Here is a 20,893-nt window from a genome sequence, read left to right on the forward strand (position 1 = left end):
AAAAAAAAAAGAAAACCCTATGGAACACAGTTCTACTTTGACACACATGGGGCTGCCATGAGTCAGGATAGACTCGATGGCAACTGGTTTAACATACCCTGGGCTCCAGTCCTGACCAGCACCTCCCTGGTAATAATGAGGCATGCACACTCTTACATACCTGGCTTCTGGGACTGTCCTTGCCCTGCTGCCCCAGCCAATACCTACTTGTCCAACAGCTAGCTTTGGCATGGCACAGCAGCCAACTTGCATACCATCCTGCTTCATCTCTCTTTCACATGCTTCCCTATTTCTCTGCTGGTAGTTTCTAGAATATTCCATGCTTTTTCATATTTCCATGAGATGTCACTCATGCATTCTTTTCTGCCACTTTCAAGATTCAGCTTAAGCATCACCTCTTTGATGAAGCCTTTTCTGATCTACTCAAGGTAGAAGCAGTCCCTCCTACTTTTGCATTTCTGTGCCCTGTCCAGGCTAAAATTTGTCTGTGTCCTTAACCTGACCAACAAATTCCTTGAGGGCAGGAATCTTGTCTTATATTTCTTTGTTGCCATAGGGTACTGTGTCCAGCATAAAACAGGTGCTCAAAAATGTTGATGCATAAATATTTGTTTTCTAATGAATATTTTTGTAAAATGGATGTTCATTTTTTTAAGTTCTTACATAGAATACATGTGGAACCCTGGTGGTGCAGTGAATAAGAGCTACGGCTGCTAATGGAAAAGTCAGCAGTTAGAATCCACTAGCTGCTCCCTGGAAACCTTAGGAGGCAGTTCTACTCTGTCCCATATGGTCGCTATGAGTCAGAATAAACTCAACAGCAACAGGTTTTTTTGGTATCAAGGAATTATAGGAATTCTTAGTTGCTCAAATAGTTAAGTACTCAGCTACTAATTGAAAAGTTGGTAGTTCAAAGTCACCCAGAGGCACCTCAGAAGAAAGGTCTAGCAATCTACTTCTGAAAGATCACAGCCATTGAAAACCCTATTGAGCACAGTTCTAGTGCGACACACATGGGGTCACCTTGAGTTGAATCTACTCCACGGGAACTTTTTTGTTTTTAAGAGTGTTATGAAATACATGGGGTATTTGGAAGAATTAAGAACTAGAAATTATAATAATTCCCTGGTATTCTAGTGATTTGTCTTTATTTCATCTCCACGGGGAAATGGCAATACATTACCTTCTTCTCTGCCGATGGTTACAATGGGGCTCATCAGCTCCAGTCCTTCATCTCCATTGGTGTTCACAGCGCGAGCAGCACATTGCACCCTGGAGCCAGGTTGGAAGTATATGGAGTCTAAAGTGATCATTTTGGATGATGTAAAAAAGGTGTCAAAGTCCACTTCTCTCATGGGGCTGGTCACACCATCAGGGCCAGTGGGGGCGCTAATCAGCCACCGGTACCGGGTCAGAGTGTCATTGATGCTCTCACTGGCGCAGAGAGAGCCCGTCTTGTCATAGTCCGAGTATTTGGGGTTGCAAGCCTATGCATTAGAAATAACTATATGAGGACCACAGCACAGACAACGTGGAAACTATTCCTCCCAGGTTCTTCCTATCGTAGTTCACTGTGCTTTCTCCATTTCCACATGGTATTCATGCAACTTCCAAATGTCTATCTCCAGACACGCCAGCTTTTATGAAAGCTAACCTTGCATTTCAAACAGCTTATTGGATGTGTTCACCCTGAGTTAATACAGGTACAACTTTTACTAAAGTCGTCTCCTGAACCCTTAGAGTTGCTCAGTCGTCTCGTTCTGTCTCCTTCCTTGCTCTCTTTCGCTCTTTTATCTTGTCCCACATCCAGTGGGTCAGTGAACTGGGTTGATTATTTTTTGCAAGGTCTCTTACGTTGATCCCTTTCTTTCCATTCCTACCTCCCTATCTGCTTCAGCGCCTTTCCTTCTAGTCCGCGGACAAAATACTGCCATGTGACTCCTCCAACCTAACCCTCTGATCACGGCGGCCTTCTGTGCTGGAGCTGCTAACGCCTCCCTTCTCCCAACAAATGAAACCAAATTTTTTAATGTGACATTTAAGGACCTCTACAATTGGGCCCCAAACTATTACTTCTGCCTTACTAATTCCAAAAATATTAATTACATTTCTATTATGTATTGTAATACCAGAGCTATTATGGTATGAAAATAAATAAGTCACAGTCGTTGTTCACTAGGAGCTCACAGTTTAGACTCAAGAGATGACAAGTAAAAAGGTGATTGCATCTGCCATTTCTTATGCTGTTCCTCTAGATGTAGCCTGTGCTGCAATCGCTCTTTCTGGAGTGACCTTTCCTTACCCAACGCCGTTGTAAACTATTGCAATTCCACTTGACCCAAAGCCTTCCCTCACACCGAGCTGCAGTATTAGCTCCTAATTCTTAGCATTCCCATGATAATGATCACGTCTCCTTATATTACAGTTACTGAGTCCTATATACTTTTTTCTTCCTTGTTTTTAAGTTCTTTGATTGCAGAGCTCATGCCTTATTTATTTTTGCATCAGTGACTGAGCCTGAGGTAACGTACTGTGCACGCATCAGTCGATAAACCTCTGTTGCATGAAGGAAGAAAAATGGGAGCTTTATTTGCTTCAAGTTATATTTTCCTTTCTAAAGTCCAAAGCTCAAACCTTGTAAATTTTCCCACTTTTATTTCTTCATGACAAAATCAATACTATAGTGGTTAAAGTTTATAATAATTTTAAAGGAACTATTGCACAATTTTCCTCAGTTTCATTAATTTCCTACTCACTGAAATACAGACAACAGGGTAGCCAGACACGGGTCCCACACTCTCTCCAGCTCCGGAGGTGTCGTCATACATCAGTAAGGACACGATTTGAGGGACAGAAGGGAAAGTGACGTCTGCCATGCTGTTCATTTCTTCTATATACACAATGGCTTTGGTTGCCTAGAGGGAAAAGATAATCATCACCGATTGTTGAAATATTATACTTCTGCTGCTTTTATTGTACAGGACAATCCTCACAATGCCAGTCAAACCCACTGCCTTATTACAATGAAAATCGTCACATCCAGAGGCCCTGTGTGGTTGATTCCATATCACTCGGGCCCCTTGGCCATATCTTACGGGACCAAGGCAGGACATCTAAGCCCAGGACAGCTAATCCAAAGACTGGCCAGTGCCCAGGAAGTATCTGGGCCCCACTTTTTGACTCCAGTTACGATGACAGTGGTTAGACTTATCTTGGAAGTGTGAAGTAGACATTCTATGAAAAAGTCAATTAGTTGATAGGGAAAGCTGAAAGACAGACACCCTGAGGGAAGGCCGATTATAGAGGTCCCGTGGAAGCGTGAGCCAGGAAGAGGCAGCACGTCAGTAAGCAAAGGTGGAGGTCAGCAGAGGCCAGCAGGCGCAGCCTGAGCCCAGGCAGAGGAGGAGCTAAGAACACCTTGCTGGTAAATTTCTCTTGGTTCCTGGGTGACCTTCCAACTTCCAACTATGTATCAGCTTCCAAACCTACAGTTACACGTATATCTTTAAAAGAGCCTTTAGCACTAGAGGTGATTTGAGTGAATCTCTGTTCCTTTCATCCCAAATTGGTTAACACAATACTCCATAAAAAAATAACCTGAAAACACCCATTGTCGTCGAGTTGATTCCGACTCATAGCGACCCTATAGGACAGAGGAGAACTGCCCACAGCATTTCCAAGGAGCCGCTGTTGGATTCAAACTACCACAGCAGAGCCTTTAACCACTGCACCACCAGGGCTCCACATAAAGAAATAATAAAATATTAATTTTTTATATGATTGAGACTTATAAAAATATGGTTGTTAAGGATTTTCTGCCTATACTTCTTGAATTTTAAACATGACATGAAAAAAAAAGCAAGGCACTATAGCAGAAAAAATCCCACTGCCTTCAAATCAATTCCAACTCACAGTGACCCCATAGGGTTTCCAAGGCTGTAAATCTCTACGGAAACAGACAGCCACGTTTCTCCCACAGAGCCGCTGGTGGATTCGAACTGCCGACCTTTTGGTTATCAGTTAATCACTTTAACCATTGTGCTACCAGGGCTCCTCACTGTAGTAGAAATACCATCAAATAGTCAAGATTACAAAATGATACAACTAGTTACGGGAAAAAAATCCCTCCAATTTAACCATACACTAATACTGAAACAAATGATAAATTTAAGCACAGATATTATAAAAGTTAGTCTGCTCCTAAAATGATACATAGCTTTAAAAATTCGTTTAGGTATAAAGGTCAAAATTGCATGGAAATTATGTTTATTTTGAAGAAAATCTGGTTAATAATACAACATAAAGTAAGCACAGAAAAAGGTGTTAAGACTGTAACCTTTTGGTCCCCGAGACTTCTGGACATCAAATTTTGATAAAGCTAGGAGTAGTAGCAGATAGGAATTTTGAGGGTGGGCAAACTGTTTTATGGGTTAAAATATGTTCCAATAAGCTGTAGCACAAATGTTAGGTTTGATTAGCATGAATTTGGAGTCTCTGTGTGGTGCAAACCATTAACACCCTTGGCTGCTAACTCAAAGGTTGGTGGTTCAAATCCACCCAGAGGTGACTTGGAAGAAAGCCCTGGCAATCTACTTCCAAAAGATCAGCCAATGAAAACACTACAGAGAGCACAGTTTGCTCTGATACACATGGGGTTGCCATAAGTTGGGGTCTAATTGACTTCAGCTGGTATAGTTGCATGAATGAAACAGTCTCATCTTTGTGCCAAGATGATGCTTCCTGGCTGGAGGTTAATTCCAAATGCAATCGTTACTGACTGGAATGGGAAGTGGAAGTGGGTCGGCATGGGGCTCAGTGACTCTGGTCCTGGAGTTACTGCAGGCACGATTTTTCAAAGAAAGAGATCAGAATGTCTTGATTATGAACTAGTCAGAACAAAATTTATTTAGGAGGTGAAAAGGGCATCTCTTTCCTGTGACACTCATTATTTTACACTATGTGATTATTAAGATGCATTTTCTCTGATAAAATGCTGGCTGTGAATTTATGCACACATTTTCTTACTTACTTGGGTCTCAGCGATCATGTTTTCGTCAGGCTGCAGGTGAACGGTGAAGGCCTCTCTCAGCTCCCTCACCCCGTCGGAGAGCACTTCAATTTCAACAACGTGCTGGGTTTCTCCTTCCTTAAACTCAATTTCTGCAAGCACAAAATCACAGATTTAGATCTTTGACATATGAATGTGAGAGGTTTTCTGCAAAGCTTTTTTGACCGTGATCTACAGTGAGAAATACATTTTACACTGTGGCCAGTATATTTGTGTGTGTGTATGTGTGTGAGTGTGAATAAAACTGAATTAAAAGTTTAACAAACATCGCTTATTCTTACTATGTGCATCACACTGTAACATTTTACATTATATTCTATTTGAAAGAAAATTCTAATCATAAGCTACTAAATTTATTGCTTGACCCACAGTTTGAAACAATGCTGAGTTACTGGATGGAAAATTAATAGTTCTATACCGGGACATAACCTGACAAACTCACCTCTCATTCCCCGGAATGTCTAAACCGATGGGACAGACGTCATATGAGCATGATCACAAGTGTGGTTGAGTATGAATGGTGTTTACATTATGTGTTTATGGGGAAAAGCTGGATATAAAATTGTTGGTTTTTTTTAAAAAATATATATATCATGCCAAAAATATTTTAAAACGTGTCCTGTTTTTGTTGTTCTTCTTGGAAGCTTAGAAAAGTTATTTTAAACAAATGTGAGTGATGTTTTTCCCCATCCTTGTCCTTCCTCACTAATAAGAATTACTTCATTATAATGAAAATTAAACCCAATTACAAGAATCCTTTTTTAAACCATTCATTTCAAAATCATTAAACTGGTAAGAATTACTTTAATTGATTTTACTGCGCTCATGATAGCAGCTGGCTGTACTGTTAAACCTGGATAAACTATTTTGCTGGTTTTACTATGCCTTTTGAGAAATTAGTTCAGGAGAGAAGATAAAAAGAGTATAATGCATAATCATTCCAATTAAAGGATACAATGAATGCTGCTCCCTGATGCAATTGCAGGTTAATCACCATAAATCTAAATCATCAACTCTAAATGCATAAATGCATCTTCAATATATTTTTGTTTTCTACTTCTACTGTTCAGTGATCAATTATGAAAAGCATATTTTTCTTTAAAATTGAGTTAGTAAGCCAGACATAGCCTTACAGGGAGTTCTGTCTGTCTCTACACACTAGCCTGAGCACCTCTGAGTCTGTTAGCCCCTAAAGCCCTCAGATCCAGAGAGAACTCACAATTCTTTGCTCTGGAGGATGCAAAGAGCCGATCATTTCTGGTCCACCAACATGGTTGTTTAGGCTTGCGTGATGTTATGCTAAAAATTAGGTTCTAACACTTGAAAATCTGGGGAATCTCATGGAAAAACACAGGGCTCTTAATTCTTTTGCACCTTCCTGCATGGCAACAGTAAACGGCTAAGCTGGGAAGCCTTCTGGCCACAGAGCCGGAAGGGGCTTCGCAGTTTGCTGCCATTCCATTCTGTCCTTGCTTGTCTCCGTAAACCTTCATGGTCTTGTAACCCCTAATTGTTAACAGCCAAATATTTAAGAAGCTAAAAAATAACAAGAATTTATTTTAAATATTTAAATTATTCTTTTCTCATAGTACACTTGTTAGATACTAGCTAACTGTTAGGTTTCTCAACTACTTTTGTCTTTATATGTCACTTAGACGTTTTATAAAAAAATTTGAATTTTTACTCTATATTTAATTTTTTTTTTGTTTATTTGAAAAGGACTGACTTTATTTTGAGCCACAAAAGGAGAAATCAGTGTTAACTTTCAAACCAAATTAGTTATATATTATACACATACTATAAGAAGCATAAGGAGCCCTGGTAGCACAACGGTTACAGTGATCCACTGCTAACCAGAAGATTCGTGGTTCCAAACCACCAGCGTCTCTGCAAGAGAAAAATGTGCCAGTCGGCTTCCGTAGAGATTTACAGCCTTGGCGACCCAGTGGGGTCGCTGTGAGTCGGAATCGACTCGCCGGCAGTGGGTGGATATAAACAGCATATTTGACATTTATGGGATAAAATACACAGGTTGATTTAATATTATTCAAATCTTTTCTGACTTCGTTTGTCTATTGCGGTTAGCTGCTGTGGAGTTGGCTCTTGGTGCATGGTGACCCCAGCCACAAGAGAACGGAACGATGCCAGTCCTGCCCGTCCCCATGATCGATTGTGGACGGGACTGTGACTGATTCTGGGAAGTAGATTGCCAGGCCTTTTTTCCTAGTTTGTCTTAGTCTGGAAGCTCTGTTGCAACTTGGTCAGCATTATAGCAACATGCAAGCCTCTACTGACAGAGGGTGGGTAGTGGCTGCGCATGAGGTGCGCTGGCCAGGAATTGAACCCAGGTCTCCCATACTGAAGGTGAGAATTCTACCGCTGAACCACGACTGCCCCCACCAGTCTATTACATATGTATAATTTTGTTTCTGTCTTAGCAAAAAGAATGATCAATTTCTTAAAAGAGAGAGAGAGATCTGCCAAAGGTCATGTTGTCAATATTTAGGTTTGTCTCCCTTGTTGTTGTTGTTGTTGGGTGCTGTCGAGGCGGTTCTAACTCGTAGTGACCCTATATACGACAGAATGAAACACTGCTTGATCCTGTGCCATCCCAACAATTGTCATGCTTGAGCCCACTGTTGTAGGCACTTCATTGAAGGTCTTCCTCTTTTTCGCTGACTTCACCAAGCATGATGTCCTTCTCCAGGGACTAGTCCCTGCTGATAACAGGTCCATAGTATGTGAAAAAAGCCTTGCCGTTCTTGCTTCTGAGGAGCATTCTGGCTGTACTCCCTCCACGACAGATTTGTTTGTTCTTCTGGCAGTCCACAGTATATTCAATATTCTTCCCCAACACCATAACTCAAAGCCATCAATTCTTGCTCCATCTTTCTTATTCATCGTCCGCCTTTCACGTGCATATGAGAAGATTGAAAACACCACGGCTTGGGTCAGGAGCACCTTAGTCCTTAAAGTGACATCTTTGCTTTTTAAACTTTAAAGAGGTCTTTTGCAGCAGATTTGACCAATGTAATGTGTTGTTTGATTTTCTGACTGCTGCTTCCATGGGTGTTGAGTAGATCCAAGTAAAATGAAATCCTTGACAACTACAGTGTTTACTCCATTTATCATGATGTTGCTTATTTGTCCAGTTGTGAAGATTTTTGTTTCTTTATGTTGAGGTGTAATCCATACTGAAGGTTGTAGTCTTTGATTTTCATCAGTAAGTGCTTCAAGTCCTCTTTACTTTCAGCAAGCAAGGTTGTGTCATCTGCATATTGCAGGTTGTTAATGAGTCTTCCTCCATTTCTGCTGCTGCATTCTTCTTCATATAGTCCAATTTCTCGGATTATCATTTGCTCAGCATACAGATTGAATAAGTATGGTGAAAAGTTAAAGCCCTAACTTTCCTGATTTTAAACCACGCAGTATTCCCTTGCTCTGTTTGAATGACTGCTTCTTGGTCTATGTACTGGTTCCTCATGAGGACAATTAAGTGTTCTGGAATTCCCATTCTTTGCAATGTTACCCATAATTTGTTATGATCCACACAGTTGAATGCCTTTGCGTGGTCAATAAAACACAGGCAAACATCTTTCTGGTATTCTCTGCGTTCACCCAAGATGCATCTGACACCAGCAATGATATCACTCGTTCCACATCCACTTCTGAATCTGGCTTGAACTTCTGACAGTTCCTTGTCGATGTACTGTTGCAACCACTTTTGAATGATTTTCAGCAAAATTTTATTTGCGTGTGATATTGTTCGATAATTTCTGCATTCTGTTGGGTCACCTTTCTTTTGAATGGGCACAGATATGGATCTCTTCCCTTTGGTTGGCCAGGTAGCTGTCTTCCAAATTTCTTGGCAGAGATAAATGAGCACTTCCAGTGCTGCATCCATTGGTTGAGACATCTCAATCGGTATTTCATCGATTCCTGGAGCCTTGTTTTCTTCCAATGCCTTCCGTGGAGCTTGGACTTCTTTCTTGAGTACCATCAGTTCTTGATCATATGCTATCTCCTGAAATGACTGAAAATCAACCAATTCTTTTTGGTACAGTGACTCTGGATATTCCTTCCATCTTCTTTTGATGTTTCTTGCGTCGTCTAATATTTTCCCTGTAGAATCCTTCAGTATTACAACTTGAATCTTGAATTTTGTTTTAGTTCTTTCAGCCTGAGAAATGCCAAATGTGTTCTTCCCTTTTGGTTTTGTAACTCTGCATCTTTGCATGTATCATTCTAATACTTTACTTTGTCTTCTGGAGCCATCCTTTGAAATCTTTTGTTCAACTCTTTTACTTCATCATTTCTTCCTTTCACTTTAGCTTCTCTACCTCCAAGAGCAACTTTCAGAGTCTCTTCTGACATCCATTTGGTCTTTTCTTTCTTTCCTGTGTTTTTAATGACCTCTTGCTTTCTTCATGTATGATGTCCTTTATGTCATTCCACAACTCATCTAGTCTTTGGTCGTTAGTGTTTAATGAGTCAAATCTATTCTTGAAATGGTCTTTAAACTCAGGTGGAATATACTCAAGGTCATACTTTGGCTCTCATGGACTTGTTCTAATTTTCTTCAGCTTCAGCTTGAACTTGCATATGAACAATTGATGGTCTATTCCAAAGTCTGCCCCTGGCCTTATTCTGACTGAAGATATTGAGCTTTTGTATTTTCTCTTTCCACAGATAAAGCCAATTTGATTCCTGTGTTTGCCATTGTCGAGGTCCATGTGTATAGTTGCTATTCATGCTGGTGAAAAAGGTATTTGCAATGAAGAAGTCATTGGTCTTGCAAAATTCTATCATGGGATCTCCAGCATCCTTTAAATCACCAAGGCCATATTTTCCAACTACTGTACCTTAATCTTTGTTTCCAACTTTTGCATTCCAATCGTCAGTAATTATCAATGTATCTTTAAAAAAAAATTATTGTGCTTTAGGTGAAAGTTTACAGCTCAAGTTAATTTCTCAGACAAAAATTTATACACATATTGTTACGTGATCCTAGTTGCAATCTCTATAATGTGACAGCACACTCCCCCTTTCCACCCCACATTTCCCATTTCCATTCAACCAGCTCCTATCCCTTTCTGCCTTCTCATCCAGCCTCCAGACAGGAGCTGCCCATTTAGTCTCGTGTATCTACTTGAACTAAGAAGCACACTCTTCACCAGCATTATTTTATGTTTTATAAACCTACTAACCAAACCTACTGCCATTAAGTTGATTCCGACTCATAGAATAGAGCTGCCCTGTAGAGTTTCCAAGGAGTGCCTGGGTGATTGAAGCTGCTGACCTTTTGGTTAGCAGCCATAGCTCTTAATCACTAGGCCACTAGGGTTTCCTTGTTTTATAGTCCAGTCTAATCTTTGTCTGACAAGTTAGCTTCAGGAGTGGTTTTAGTTCTGGGTTAACAGAGTCCAGAGGCCATGTCTTCTGCAGTTCCTCTAGTCTCAGTTTGACAATTAAGTCTGGTGTTTTTAAGTGAATTTGAGTTCTGCACCACATTTTTCTCCTGTTCCATCAGGGACTCTCTGTTGTGTTCCCTGTCAAGGTGGTCATGGGTGGTAGCTGGGCACCATCTAGTTCTGGTTTCAGGATGAGGGAGTCTCTGGTTTTATGTGGCCCTTTTGTCTCTTGGGCTGACATTTTCCTAGTGTCTTTGGTGTTCTTCATTCTCCTTTGCTCCAGGTGGGTTGGGACCAATTGATGCATCTTAGATGGCTGCTCACAAGCTTTTAAGACTCCAGACACTATTCATCAAAGTGGGATGCAGAACATTTTCTTAATAAACTGTGTCATGCAAACTGACCTAGATGTCCCCTGAAACGATGGTCCCCAGGCCCCTGCCTCTGCTACTCTGTCCTTCAAAGTGTTTGGTTGTGTTCAGGAAACTTCTTAGCTTTTGGTTAAGTCCATATCAACGCATCTTGATTGCATGTTTGGTCCATTTCAGACTGCAGAAGTTGGTAAAAATCTTCAATTTCCTCATCTTTGACATTAGCGGTTGCTGTGTATATTTGAATAATAGTCATATTAACTGGTCTTCGTTGTAGGCTTATGGGTATTATCCTATCATTAACAGCATTGTACTTCAGCATAGATCTTGAAATGTTTTTTTGGACAATGAATCCGATGCCATTCCTCTTCAAGTTGTCATTCCCAGCGTAGTAGACCATATGATTGTTCAATTCAAAATGGCCAATACCAGTCCATTTTAGCTCAGTAATACCTAGGATATCAATCTTTATGCATTCCATTTAATTTTTGACAATTTCCAATCTTCCTAGATTCATTCTTCATACATTCCACGTTCTGATTATTAATGGATGTTTGCAGCTGTTTCTTCTCATTTTGAATCGTGCCACATCAGCAAATGAAGGTCCTGAAAACTTGGCTCCATCTAAGTCATTAAGGTCGACTCTACTTTGAGGAGGTATCTCTTCCTCAGTCATATTTTGAGGGCCTTTCAACCTGAGGGGCTCATCTTCTGATAGTATATCAGACAATGTTCCACTGTTATTCATAAGATTTTCACTGGCCAATTCTTTTCAGAAGTAGATCACTAGGTCCTTCTTCCTTGTCTGTCTTAGTCTGGAAGCTCAGCTGAAACCTGTCCACCATGAGTGACCCTGCTGGTATTTGAAATACTGGTAGCATAGCTTCCAGCATCACAGTAACATGCAAGCCACCAAGGACGAAAAACTGACAGATGTGTGGGGAACACTAGGAACAATTTTTCCTTTGTGTAAAACCTGCTTATTAAAGAAATGACTCATTTTAGATTTTATAATTTAGTGATTGGTTTTATTTCCTTTCCTTCTTGATTACATGTAATTTGTTTCAAGTATATTTACACAGAAAATAATCTAGGAATGACTCTGAAGCTCTACAGTGGTTTATCAAACTTTTATCATATATATGCTTAGAAAATACAAGCTCCCTTGTAGAAGATGGTATTTTTCCTATTGTCTCATTGACATCATTACTGATTCAGTAATATCTATTGGTCACTTTTCTAAACTTTGTTTAAACGTTAGAGGATTAAGATGAATGCCTGAAGGTCTAGGATACTGAAGAACAAATGACTGTTCGTAGTGAGAGGCAGGCAACTGGAAGCAAAGTGGATATGTAGAGCTCCAGATAATTTATAAACTTGATTTTGGACATAAATTTATGTTTATTATTTCAGCAAATAATTGAGAGAGAGAGAAAAGAAGTGGTTTCTTCTAGTTACTCATAAAAGTAAACAGTGAAATGATTTAAAAAAAAATGCAGCAAGTGAGGGATGAAGAATAGGTGAAAGGCCCCCTAATTGGCTCCCATCTGTCAGTTTGTCACACTATGGTGGCTTGCATGTTGCCATGATGCTGGAAGTTATGTCAACGGTATTTCAAATACCAGCAGGGTCACCCATGGTGGACAAGTTTCAGCAGAGTTTCCAGACTAAGACAGACTTGGAAGAAAGAGATGGTGATTCACTTCTGAAAAACAGCCAAGGAGAAATCTAAGGATCACAACAGAATATTGTCTCATTTGGTGCTGGAAGATGAGCCCCTAGGTTCGAAGGAACTCAAAATACATAATGGCCACAACAATGGACTCAAACATTGTAATGATCATAAAGACGGTGCAGGACCGGGCAATGTTTTGTTCTGTTGTGCTTGGGGTTGCCATGAGTTGGAGCTGACTTGTCGACAACTAACAACACAACAAGTCCCAGAAAATTTATGGTATCTGTGGTTGTCATTTTATCACTGTTTAACTATCTTCTGTTAACCCAAAAATTTACAGCTGGAAGTTTCAGACTGCTGGCATTCTACACACTGAAACAGAGTTATTATCATAGCTGTCATGCACATTTTCAGTATAACTGAAAATTATACCAAAATTTGAATCTAATATCTGACTACTGTAATGAGGAAACCCTGATGGTGTGTTGATTAAGAGCTCAGTTGCTAACCAAAAGGTCAGCAGTTGGAATCCACCAGCCGCTCCTTGGAAACCCTATGGGGCAGTTCTACTCTGTCCTATAGGGTCGCTAGGAGTCGGAATTGACTTGAAGGCAATGGGTTTGGTTTTTGGTTTGGTTTACCATAATGAAGGTAAAACCAGTTGAAAATTAAAGTAGACTCAAAACAGAAAGTCATCTAGCACATTATGTTGTAGGGCAAGCGATTGTCTAAATTCATGAAGGGTAAGAATCAGGATCAGTACAAAGCTGTTTCCTATGAGATGGAGGTCTGTTACAGCTCTGCCTTCGCACTTCTCCATAATTTCCGACACCAGCTGCTCTACCTATGGCACTCTCTACTTTTCTGTAGGGCCCACTGCAATGGCCACACAGATCTCTGCAGTCGGCCTCTCTGCTGCTGTGAAGCCAATGTAGAAGCTTGCTCAGCTTTCTTAGCTGTGCTCAGCTATCAGGCCTCTATGGTGTCAGACCTCTCCACTGTCAGCTCTCTGCCATCAGGCATCTCTGCCATCAGGCCTGTCTGCTGTCAGCCTCTCTGCTGCTAACTGGCCCAGCTCACAGCCAGTGTAGCAGCTTCAGGACCACTGAGCTCCTATGTGGCTACGTTTCTCTGTGAGCCCAGCTCTTAGACAGCACCTCTCTCTTCCGGGGGCCTCTCTAAAACCCTCTACAGTTCAGCGGATTATATATCCAGATCCTTGTCAGTTATAAGGCAGGGCCTCCCTCACCAGACCAGTGTTCAACCCATCCTCAATTACCCATGAGATGTCAATCAATTCAGGTTTTGTTAATTACCAGGCCAAAGTATTAAACCATCAAGTTGTTTACAGCTTACCCAGGAAATGTCAATCAACCTGGAGAACTCCTTGGGAAAAAAGTAACAAACCCTCTGGGGTAGAAAGTAACCTGGGACCCATCCCCCTCACCTGACATCTGCCCCCAAGTTGCTTCTACAAAGAACTAGGGCAAAGGTAACTTTTCAGAGCTTGGGGGAAATAAAACCTCCCAAGCTGTTTTTCCAAAGGACAAAGGCAAAAGGCCACATAAAGGAAATCATTTCACTCTATATGTCTACTTAAAATTTCCTCAAATATTAACACATGTACCCTCTAAGCAAAAAAAGAAAATCTGGGAAGTAAGTTCCTTTGTTTTTGTTTTTCTGGTAGAGAGTAAAGAAGTGCATCTACATTTATTTTAGTTGGACATTTCTTTTTCTCCAGGGTGAAGCACTCATCATGGTGTTAGCATGATCCACCTGAAGACAGTCCCTGGGACCCCTTACCTTCCGACACAGGGTAATAGTCTTCTCCAGAGATGGCTGAGCCGTCCTTGGTGTGGACTCTTACGATGGAAACCTTTGAAGTGTCTCCTTGGCGAATCACTGGAATTTTTACAACCACCAACTGTCCTGGTTCTTTGGGTTCACTGATGCTGAATTTGGTTTCTCCAAATTTAATAACAGTCTCTAAAATTGAAGGAAGCATAGACAACTCAAATTCTTAATAAGAGGAATGCTATTCCCCCATTTCTGTTTTTCCTTCCATGTGGAAAAAGTTTAATTAGTATTTCACTGTTGGTTTTCCTCTGTTCCCTCACTCAATATTCTTGGTGAGTATGCTAGGGGAAACCAAGAGTGAGTAGCCCAGCTCCCTCCTTGGGAAGTGACCAGCCCCCAAAGAGCATGTGCTCTGTGCTGTCCCTACATGCCAAATAGTTTACAAGAGCAGACCACTGAAAGTAGGGGTAGGAGGTTAAGGAGGAGACTGCTGGCCTTGGGTGGGGAGAGAAAGGGATGTAGGAATGTTTGGGTTCCAGTCCTAGGACATAAGCCACATTCCTCAACATAAACTTTATTGGCTTTGATGGTGATATCTTGTTCCCCATTTGTCTTACCTTTTCCTATTTCTCAATCGCTTTAAAGCCCCTAGTTAGAAGGGTTATTTTCTGAGCCCCCTCAAACATTAACACAAATTGATTTCAGTTTCCAATTTAAACTTGAGCATAAGAAATGACTTCTTACTATCAGCATCATCTCGTATCCTTATCAGAGTTTCATTTTGTTCACCAATTGCAGCCCCAAAGGGAGAACTGCTTCGTGGAGTGCCAAGAACCAGGCGCAGCTCCTCTACCTCCTCATAGAACTCATCATCCATCAGCTCAAGGACGCAGGGCTTTGCAGTCTCACCTGGAACAACAGTGACAACAGTCCATAGTCCAAAAAGAGAAATCTGCAACTATTAATAATTGTGAATTTGGAGATACTCACAGGTGTATCTGATTTATATCTTTGTCTATGTCTATGTCTCTGTTTCTCTCTCTATGTCTATCTCCATTGCTGTCTTGATATCTCCAAGATATATGTTCCTGGAAACAACGAAGCACTTTCCAGATTTCAATATAATTCTTTTAATTCAATATAATTCTTAGTCTACATGGGATCTTGCTCTCATGTATGAACCTTTATTCCAATAAGCATAGGAGAAATACAATTGATTTTCATTTTGTGGTAGTGTTAATGACAACAAAACATTTAGCATAACTACTGCCTGGTGCACAAACAACCCTGTAGCTGAGGTAGGTAAGGTATTATGATCTCCACTTAGAAAATAGATAAATGAGTTCAAAGGTGTTACCATGAGTTGCTGTGGTCAACTGTAAGCAGAGGAACGGTGGTCTTTATAAAGTTCTCTGTGTTTTTTAAGTTATTTATAGAAAATGGGACCAATACTTTATGAAGCTCAGTTAAAACCCGAAATAAATACATAAGCTAAATGTTTTACTAAAGTGACAAAAAGTAGACCAGTGGATTCCTGAGGCCAGGGACCAGGGGAGGGGATTGACTGTAAAGAAAGAGGAAACTTTTTATGGCAAGGAAATTTTTTCACATTGTGATTGTGGTTTTGGTTACAAGATTGTATACAATTACCCAAATTCATCAAACTATACACTAAATAGGTGAAATTTATTGCAAGTAAATAAAACCTTTTAAAATTAAAATGATTAAATATTGTATATATTGTTGTGAAATATATACAACAAAACATTTACCAATTCAGTAATTTTTCCACATGTAATTTAGAAACATTGATTACATTCTTCATGTTGGGCATATTGTTGCTATCTTTTTCCAAATTATTTCACCAAAACTGACCAAATTTTTAATGTTTTAGACTTTTTATTTCTATACTTTAATTTTTCAAGTCACCCTGTACATTGAAAATTTCTAGAGACTTACCAGTATTTTTAATTGAGTTCTACAAAGCATCTCACCTAAGCTGAAGAAGGTAAATGATTACAATTACAGGCAATATAAGGACAAAATTAGGAAGTTAAAATTAATTTGGATAAATTTCATAGCATTTCACTGAATTCCTGTTTTTCTTCATTAATACATGATGTTATATTAACTGTTTTTTAAATTAAGAAAATATATAGTTAAATATAAGAAAAGTAGGAAGAAGAAAATCAACATTCTTCAAAATGCTGGGATTCTTTTGACGTGTAATTGCAAAATGGCATCTATGTGGGTTCTATTTATTTGGGTTCCAGTTTAACTCATCAAAATTTACATATAACTTTTTTACACAATTGGCAGAGCACTTGATTCCAGCACATTACACCAGAGAAGCAGATAGACAGCAAATATATTTTTTCCCTAATTTACAAATGAGGACACTGGAGCACTGGGATGCTGGGACAAGGCAGCTGGTACAGTAAGACCTGCTTTCAACACTATCACCACACGATGGTACCCTTTATACTCAAACGCACGTCATTGCTGCCAGTCACAGTTCACTGATGAGTCCACTAGATCATGCTGCTAAAAGACAGTCCTAAGCTGAAGTTTTGTATTATGTAATATTAAAAAAAGAATACTCATTAATTAGTATTGTGCCACAGAAAGGGTAAAACAAACAAGCAAAACCCAGAGAAACTAATACCTGCTAAATACACGTTAGTACCTGAGAGTAAGAAAAGATCTGTCTCTTTTATGATAATACTAAATTTCCCCCATACAAGAAAAAAAAGAAAAAAAATCTGGTACATTCCTGTCCCTGTACCTTTATTCATCTTATTTCTTCAGCAAAATATATTTGGTTCCTCTTCATGTATCCAGGTCTTCTCTCTCTCAAGAAGCGTCCCGATTTCTCCAGCTCAGAGCGTTCTCAATTGTTTGAACTCTTAGAGCACTTAAGGGTTGCTTCCGACTCATGGCGACCCCACGTGCTTCAGAGCAGAACTGTCCTCCATAGGGTTTTCATGGCTGTGACCTTTTGGAAGTAGACTGACCTGAGGTGCCTCTGGGGGGACGAGAACCTCCAACCTTTCGGTCAGTAGTGAGCGCTTAACTATTTATGCCACCCAGGTATTCCTCTCACGAGCGTTTATTGCATGTCAATTTAACACATGTATTATTCTTAGTCGACTTCTGTGGCTGTGTGTTTTGGGTTCCTGTGAAGATTGTATTCTCAGGAGACTAGATTGAAAGGTTAAATACCTACCTTCAGTCTGGCTCTTACTCCACCCTCACCCATGGGAGATAGCTACAATTGATTAGAACACCCTCATGAGCTTGGACAGAACCTCAGAGTCCCCTGTGCAGTACCTCAATGCAACTCCCACCAGCTGATCCGAGGCAGCACAGATATGAAACCTTCGTGTTGGTCTGGGCCTGGGTCATGCTTTGTCTTCCTCGTTGCTCCAAACCAAAAAAACAAAACCCGCTGCCGACTCATGGTGACCCCACGCATTACAGAGTAGAATTGCTCCATGGGGTTTTCTTGGTGGTAATCATTACCGAAGCAGATTGCCAGGACTTTCTTTCATGGTGCCGCCAGGTGGGTTTGAACCAACAACATTTCAGTGAGTCGACTGCAAACCACTCACACCACCCAGGGACCTCTTGTTGCTTCACTGAAGTCCAAATACTACTTTGTACATAGTATATGCTCAACAGTACTATTGCTTTACATATATTGCTTGAATTATATAAGATAGGATTGGTTTAATGTCTGCGTGTCTCTGATCTTGGTTCTGCTTATCAAGCTTTCTGGGACGGAGCCTTAATGGAGAAATTATATTCACTCACAGTTCAAAAGACAGTCGCTGTCTTGCTCCTTGGAAATGTCCCATACTTTCTCTGTGCCTTGCTTCCCTCGTATTTAAGCAATATTACTTAGAGAACCATAGAGCAACATAGAGAAGGAATCACGGTAACAGGAAAAGGGATACTAGAGCCAGAGACACCCGGGGTTAGAAAGGACTTTAAAACTCGTCTAACACATTATTCCATCAAAAGAAGAAGTGCTGCATGAAGTGGTGACAGAGGGCCACACTGCTTCGCTGTCTGAATGTAGGTAATTGGACTATTTGCTTTCTTCCCCACGAGAATGGAAGCACCACAAGGGCAAGAATGCTGCTTTATTTACTGCTGTATCCTCAGCGCAAAGACTAGTGCCTGATATGTAATACATTTTCAGTAAATATTTAATAAATGTTTGAACATATGCAATGACAGGGAATTTCTTTAATTTCTGTCACTCATCTTAGGAAACGGTGGGGGGGAAAAACAAGGGCCAATTTCGTTTATAAGCTTCTAATATTATAAGGAAGCAAACTTAGCAGCCTTATACTGGTTCAAAAGAACCCACTGCCATGGAGTCGCTTCTGACTCACAGTGACCCCATAGGGTTTCCAAGGCTGTAAATCTCTACAGAAGCCAACGGCCGCTTCTTTCTCCTGCACACCACTGGTGGTTTTCAACTGTCAACCTTTCTATTAGCAGTCAATTGCTTTCAACGTGCACCACCAGGCCTCTTTATTACAGTGGTTGAGCATTGTTAATTTGATTGCAATACTAGTTTCCAGTATTACTAACTCTTTAAAAATAATATTGTATTGTGTTTTTGGTGAAAGTTTACGCAGCAGTTTAGGTTCCTGTTCAACAATTTCTACACACATTGGTTACATTCTTCACAATGTGTGAACAGTCTCATCATTTTCTTTCTTGCTCTCTTTCCATTAATCTAGTTTCCCTGCCCCCTCACATTCTCATCTTTGCTTTAAAGCAATTATTGACCATTTGGTCTCATATAGGTGATTTTTTAAAGGAGCACAGTACTTGTAGGTGATACTCTTTTGTTTTTTTTTTTTTTTGAGCCCATTTGTTATTTAGCTACAAGGTGACCGTAGGGTTTCGTTTGGTTCAAGGTTTGAAGAATATCGCAAAGCAGTGGTCTCCGGGAGTCCTCCAGTCTCAACCAGTCCAGCAAGTCTACTTGTTTTTTTTTAGGAATTTGAAATTCTATTCCACATTTTTCTCAAATTCTATCAGTATTCATTTATTGTGGCCCCGATTAGAACTCTCAGTAGTGGTATCTGGGTACCATCTAGCACTTCTGGCCTCAGGGTAAATGAGGTTGTTGTTCATTAGTCCTTGTCATAGATTGAACTGTGTCCCCCAAAAATGTGTGTCAACTTGGCTAGGCCATGATTCCCAGTATTGTGTGGTTGTCCACCATTTTATCACCTGATGTGATTTTCCTATGTGTTGTAATCCTACCTCTACGATGTTAATGAAGCAGGATGACAGGCAGTTATGTTAATGGGGCAGGACTCAATCTACAAGATTAGGTTGTGTTTTAAGCCAATCTCTTTTGAGATGTAAGAGAAACGAGCAGAGAGACAGAGGGGCCTATTACCACCAAGAAACAAGAGCCAGGAGAATAGCACGTCCTTTGGACTCGAGGTCTCTGCACTAAGAAGCTCCTAGGAAAGGGGAAGATTGACGACAAGGACCTTCCCCTAGAACTGACAGAGAAAGAAAGCCTTGCCTTGGAGCTGGCACCATGAATTTGGACTTCTAGCCTCCCAGACTGTGAGAGAATAAAATTTTGTTTTTTAAAGCCATCGACTTGTGGTATTTCTGTTACAGCAGCACTAGATAACTGAGACAGTCCTGTAAGACTAGTTTCTTCTTTGAGTCTTTCTCTTTTGCTCTGGATGAGTAGAGACCAACAGTTATATCTTTAGTATTATTAACTTTTGATTTATAAAACAAGTAATTGAACCAAGAACAATTAGGTCCCTGTCTTTAATGAATGGGACCAATATTCTTAGCTCCCCCCATCTCATTAATAATTCTTAAAACATTTTTGTTGTTGTCATTTTTTTGTTTATTGTTGCAGTTTAAGTGAAAGTTTACATTTCAAGTTAGTCTGTTATACAAAAATTTATACATACGTTGTTATGCGACCCTAATTGCTCTCCCTATACTGCGACAGCACACTCCTCCTTTCCACGCCTGATTTCCCATGTCCATTCAACCAGCTCCTAACCCCCTCTGCCTTCTCATCTCACCTCCAGACAGAAGCTGCCCATTTAGTCTCATGTATCTACTTGAGCTAAGAAGCATACTCTTCACGACTATCATTTTATGTCCCATAGACCAGTCTAATCTTTGTCTGAAGAGTTGGCCTTGGAAATTGTTTTAGTCCTGGGCTGACAGAGAGACCAGGGGCCATGCTTCCTAGGGTTCTTCCAGTCTCTCTCAGACCATTAAGTCTGGTTGTTTTACTAGAATTTGAGTTCTGCACCCCAGCTTTCTTCTGCTCCATCAGGGACTCTCTGTTGTGTACCCTGTCAGGGCAGTCATTGATGGTAGCTGGGCACCATCTAGTTCTTCTGGTCTCAGGCTGATGAAGTCTCTGGTTTACGTGACTGTTTCTGTCTCTTGGGCTAATACTTTCCTTGTGTCTTTAGTGATGTTCTTCATTCTCCTTTACTCCAGGTGGTTGGGACCAATTGATGCATCTTAGATGACCACTTGCAAGCTTTTAAGACCCCAG

At 40.4% G+C, this 20,893-nt stretch overlaps 1 protein-coding gene across 1 annotated transcript in view; it reads right to left on the reverse strand.

Annotated features, from left to right (window-relative positions):
- Positions 1-20,893, reverse strand: part of FREM2 (FRAS1 related extracellular matrix 2) — a 290,304-nt gene that overhangs the window by 45,136 nt on the left and 224,275 nt on the right. Inside the window, exons 10-14 of the mRNA XM_004388078.1 lie at positions 15,067-15,231; positions 14,329-14,511; positions 5,030-5,160; positions 2,757-2,915; positions 1,184-1,487 (exon numbers count right to left, since the gene is read on the reverse strand). Of these exons, the coding sequence (XP_004388135.1) occupies positions 1,184-1,487; positions 2,757-2,915; positions 5,030-5,160; positions 14,329-14,511; positions 15,067-15,231 (942 nt within the window). The remainder of the gene's footprint in view (positions 1-1,183; positions 1,488-2,756; positions 2,916-5,029; positions 5,161-14,328; positions 14,512-15,066; positions 15,232-20,893) is intronic.

The sequence above is a fragment of the Trichechus manatus genome, unplaced genomic scaffold (genome assembly GCF_000243295.1).
Source record: "Trichechus manatus latirostris isolate Lorelei unplaced genomic scaffold, TriManLat1.0 scaffold00205, whole genome shotgun sequence".
Taxonomy (NCBI): domain Eukaryota; kingdom Metazoa; phylum Chordata; class Mammalia; order Sirenia; family Trichechidae; genus Trichechus; species Trichechus manatus.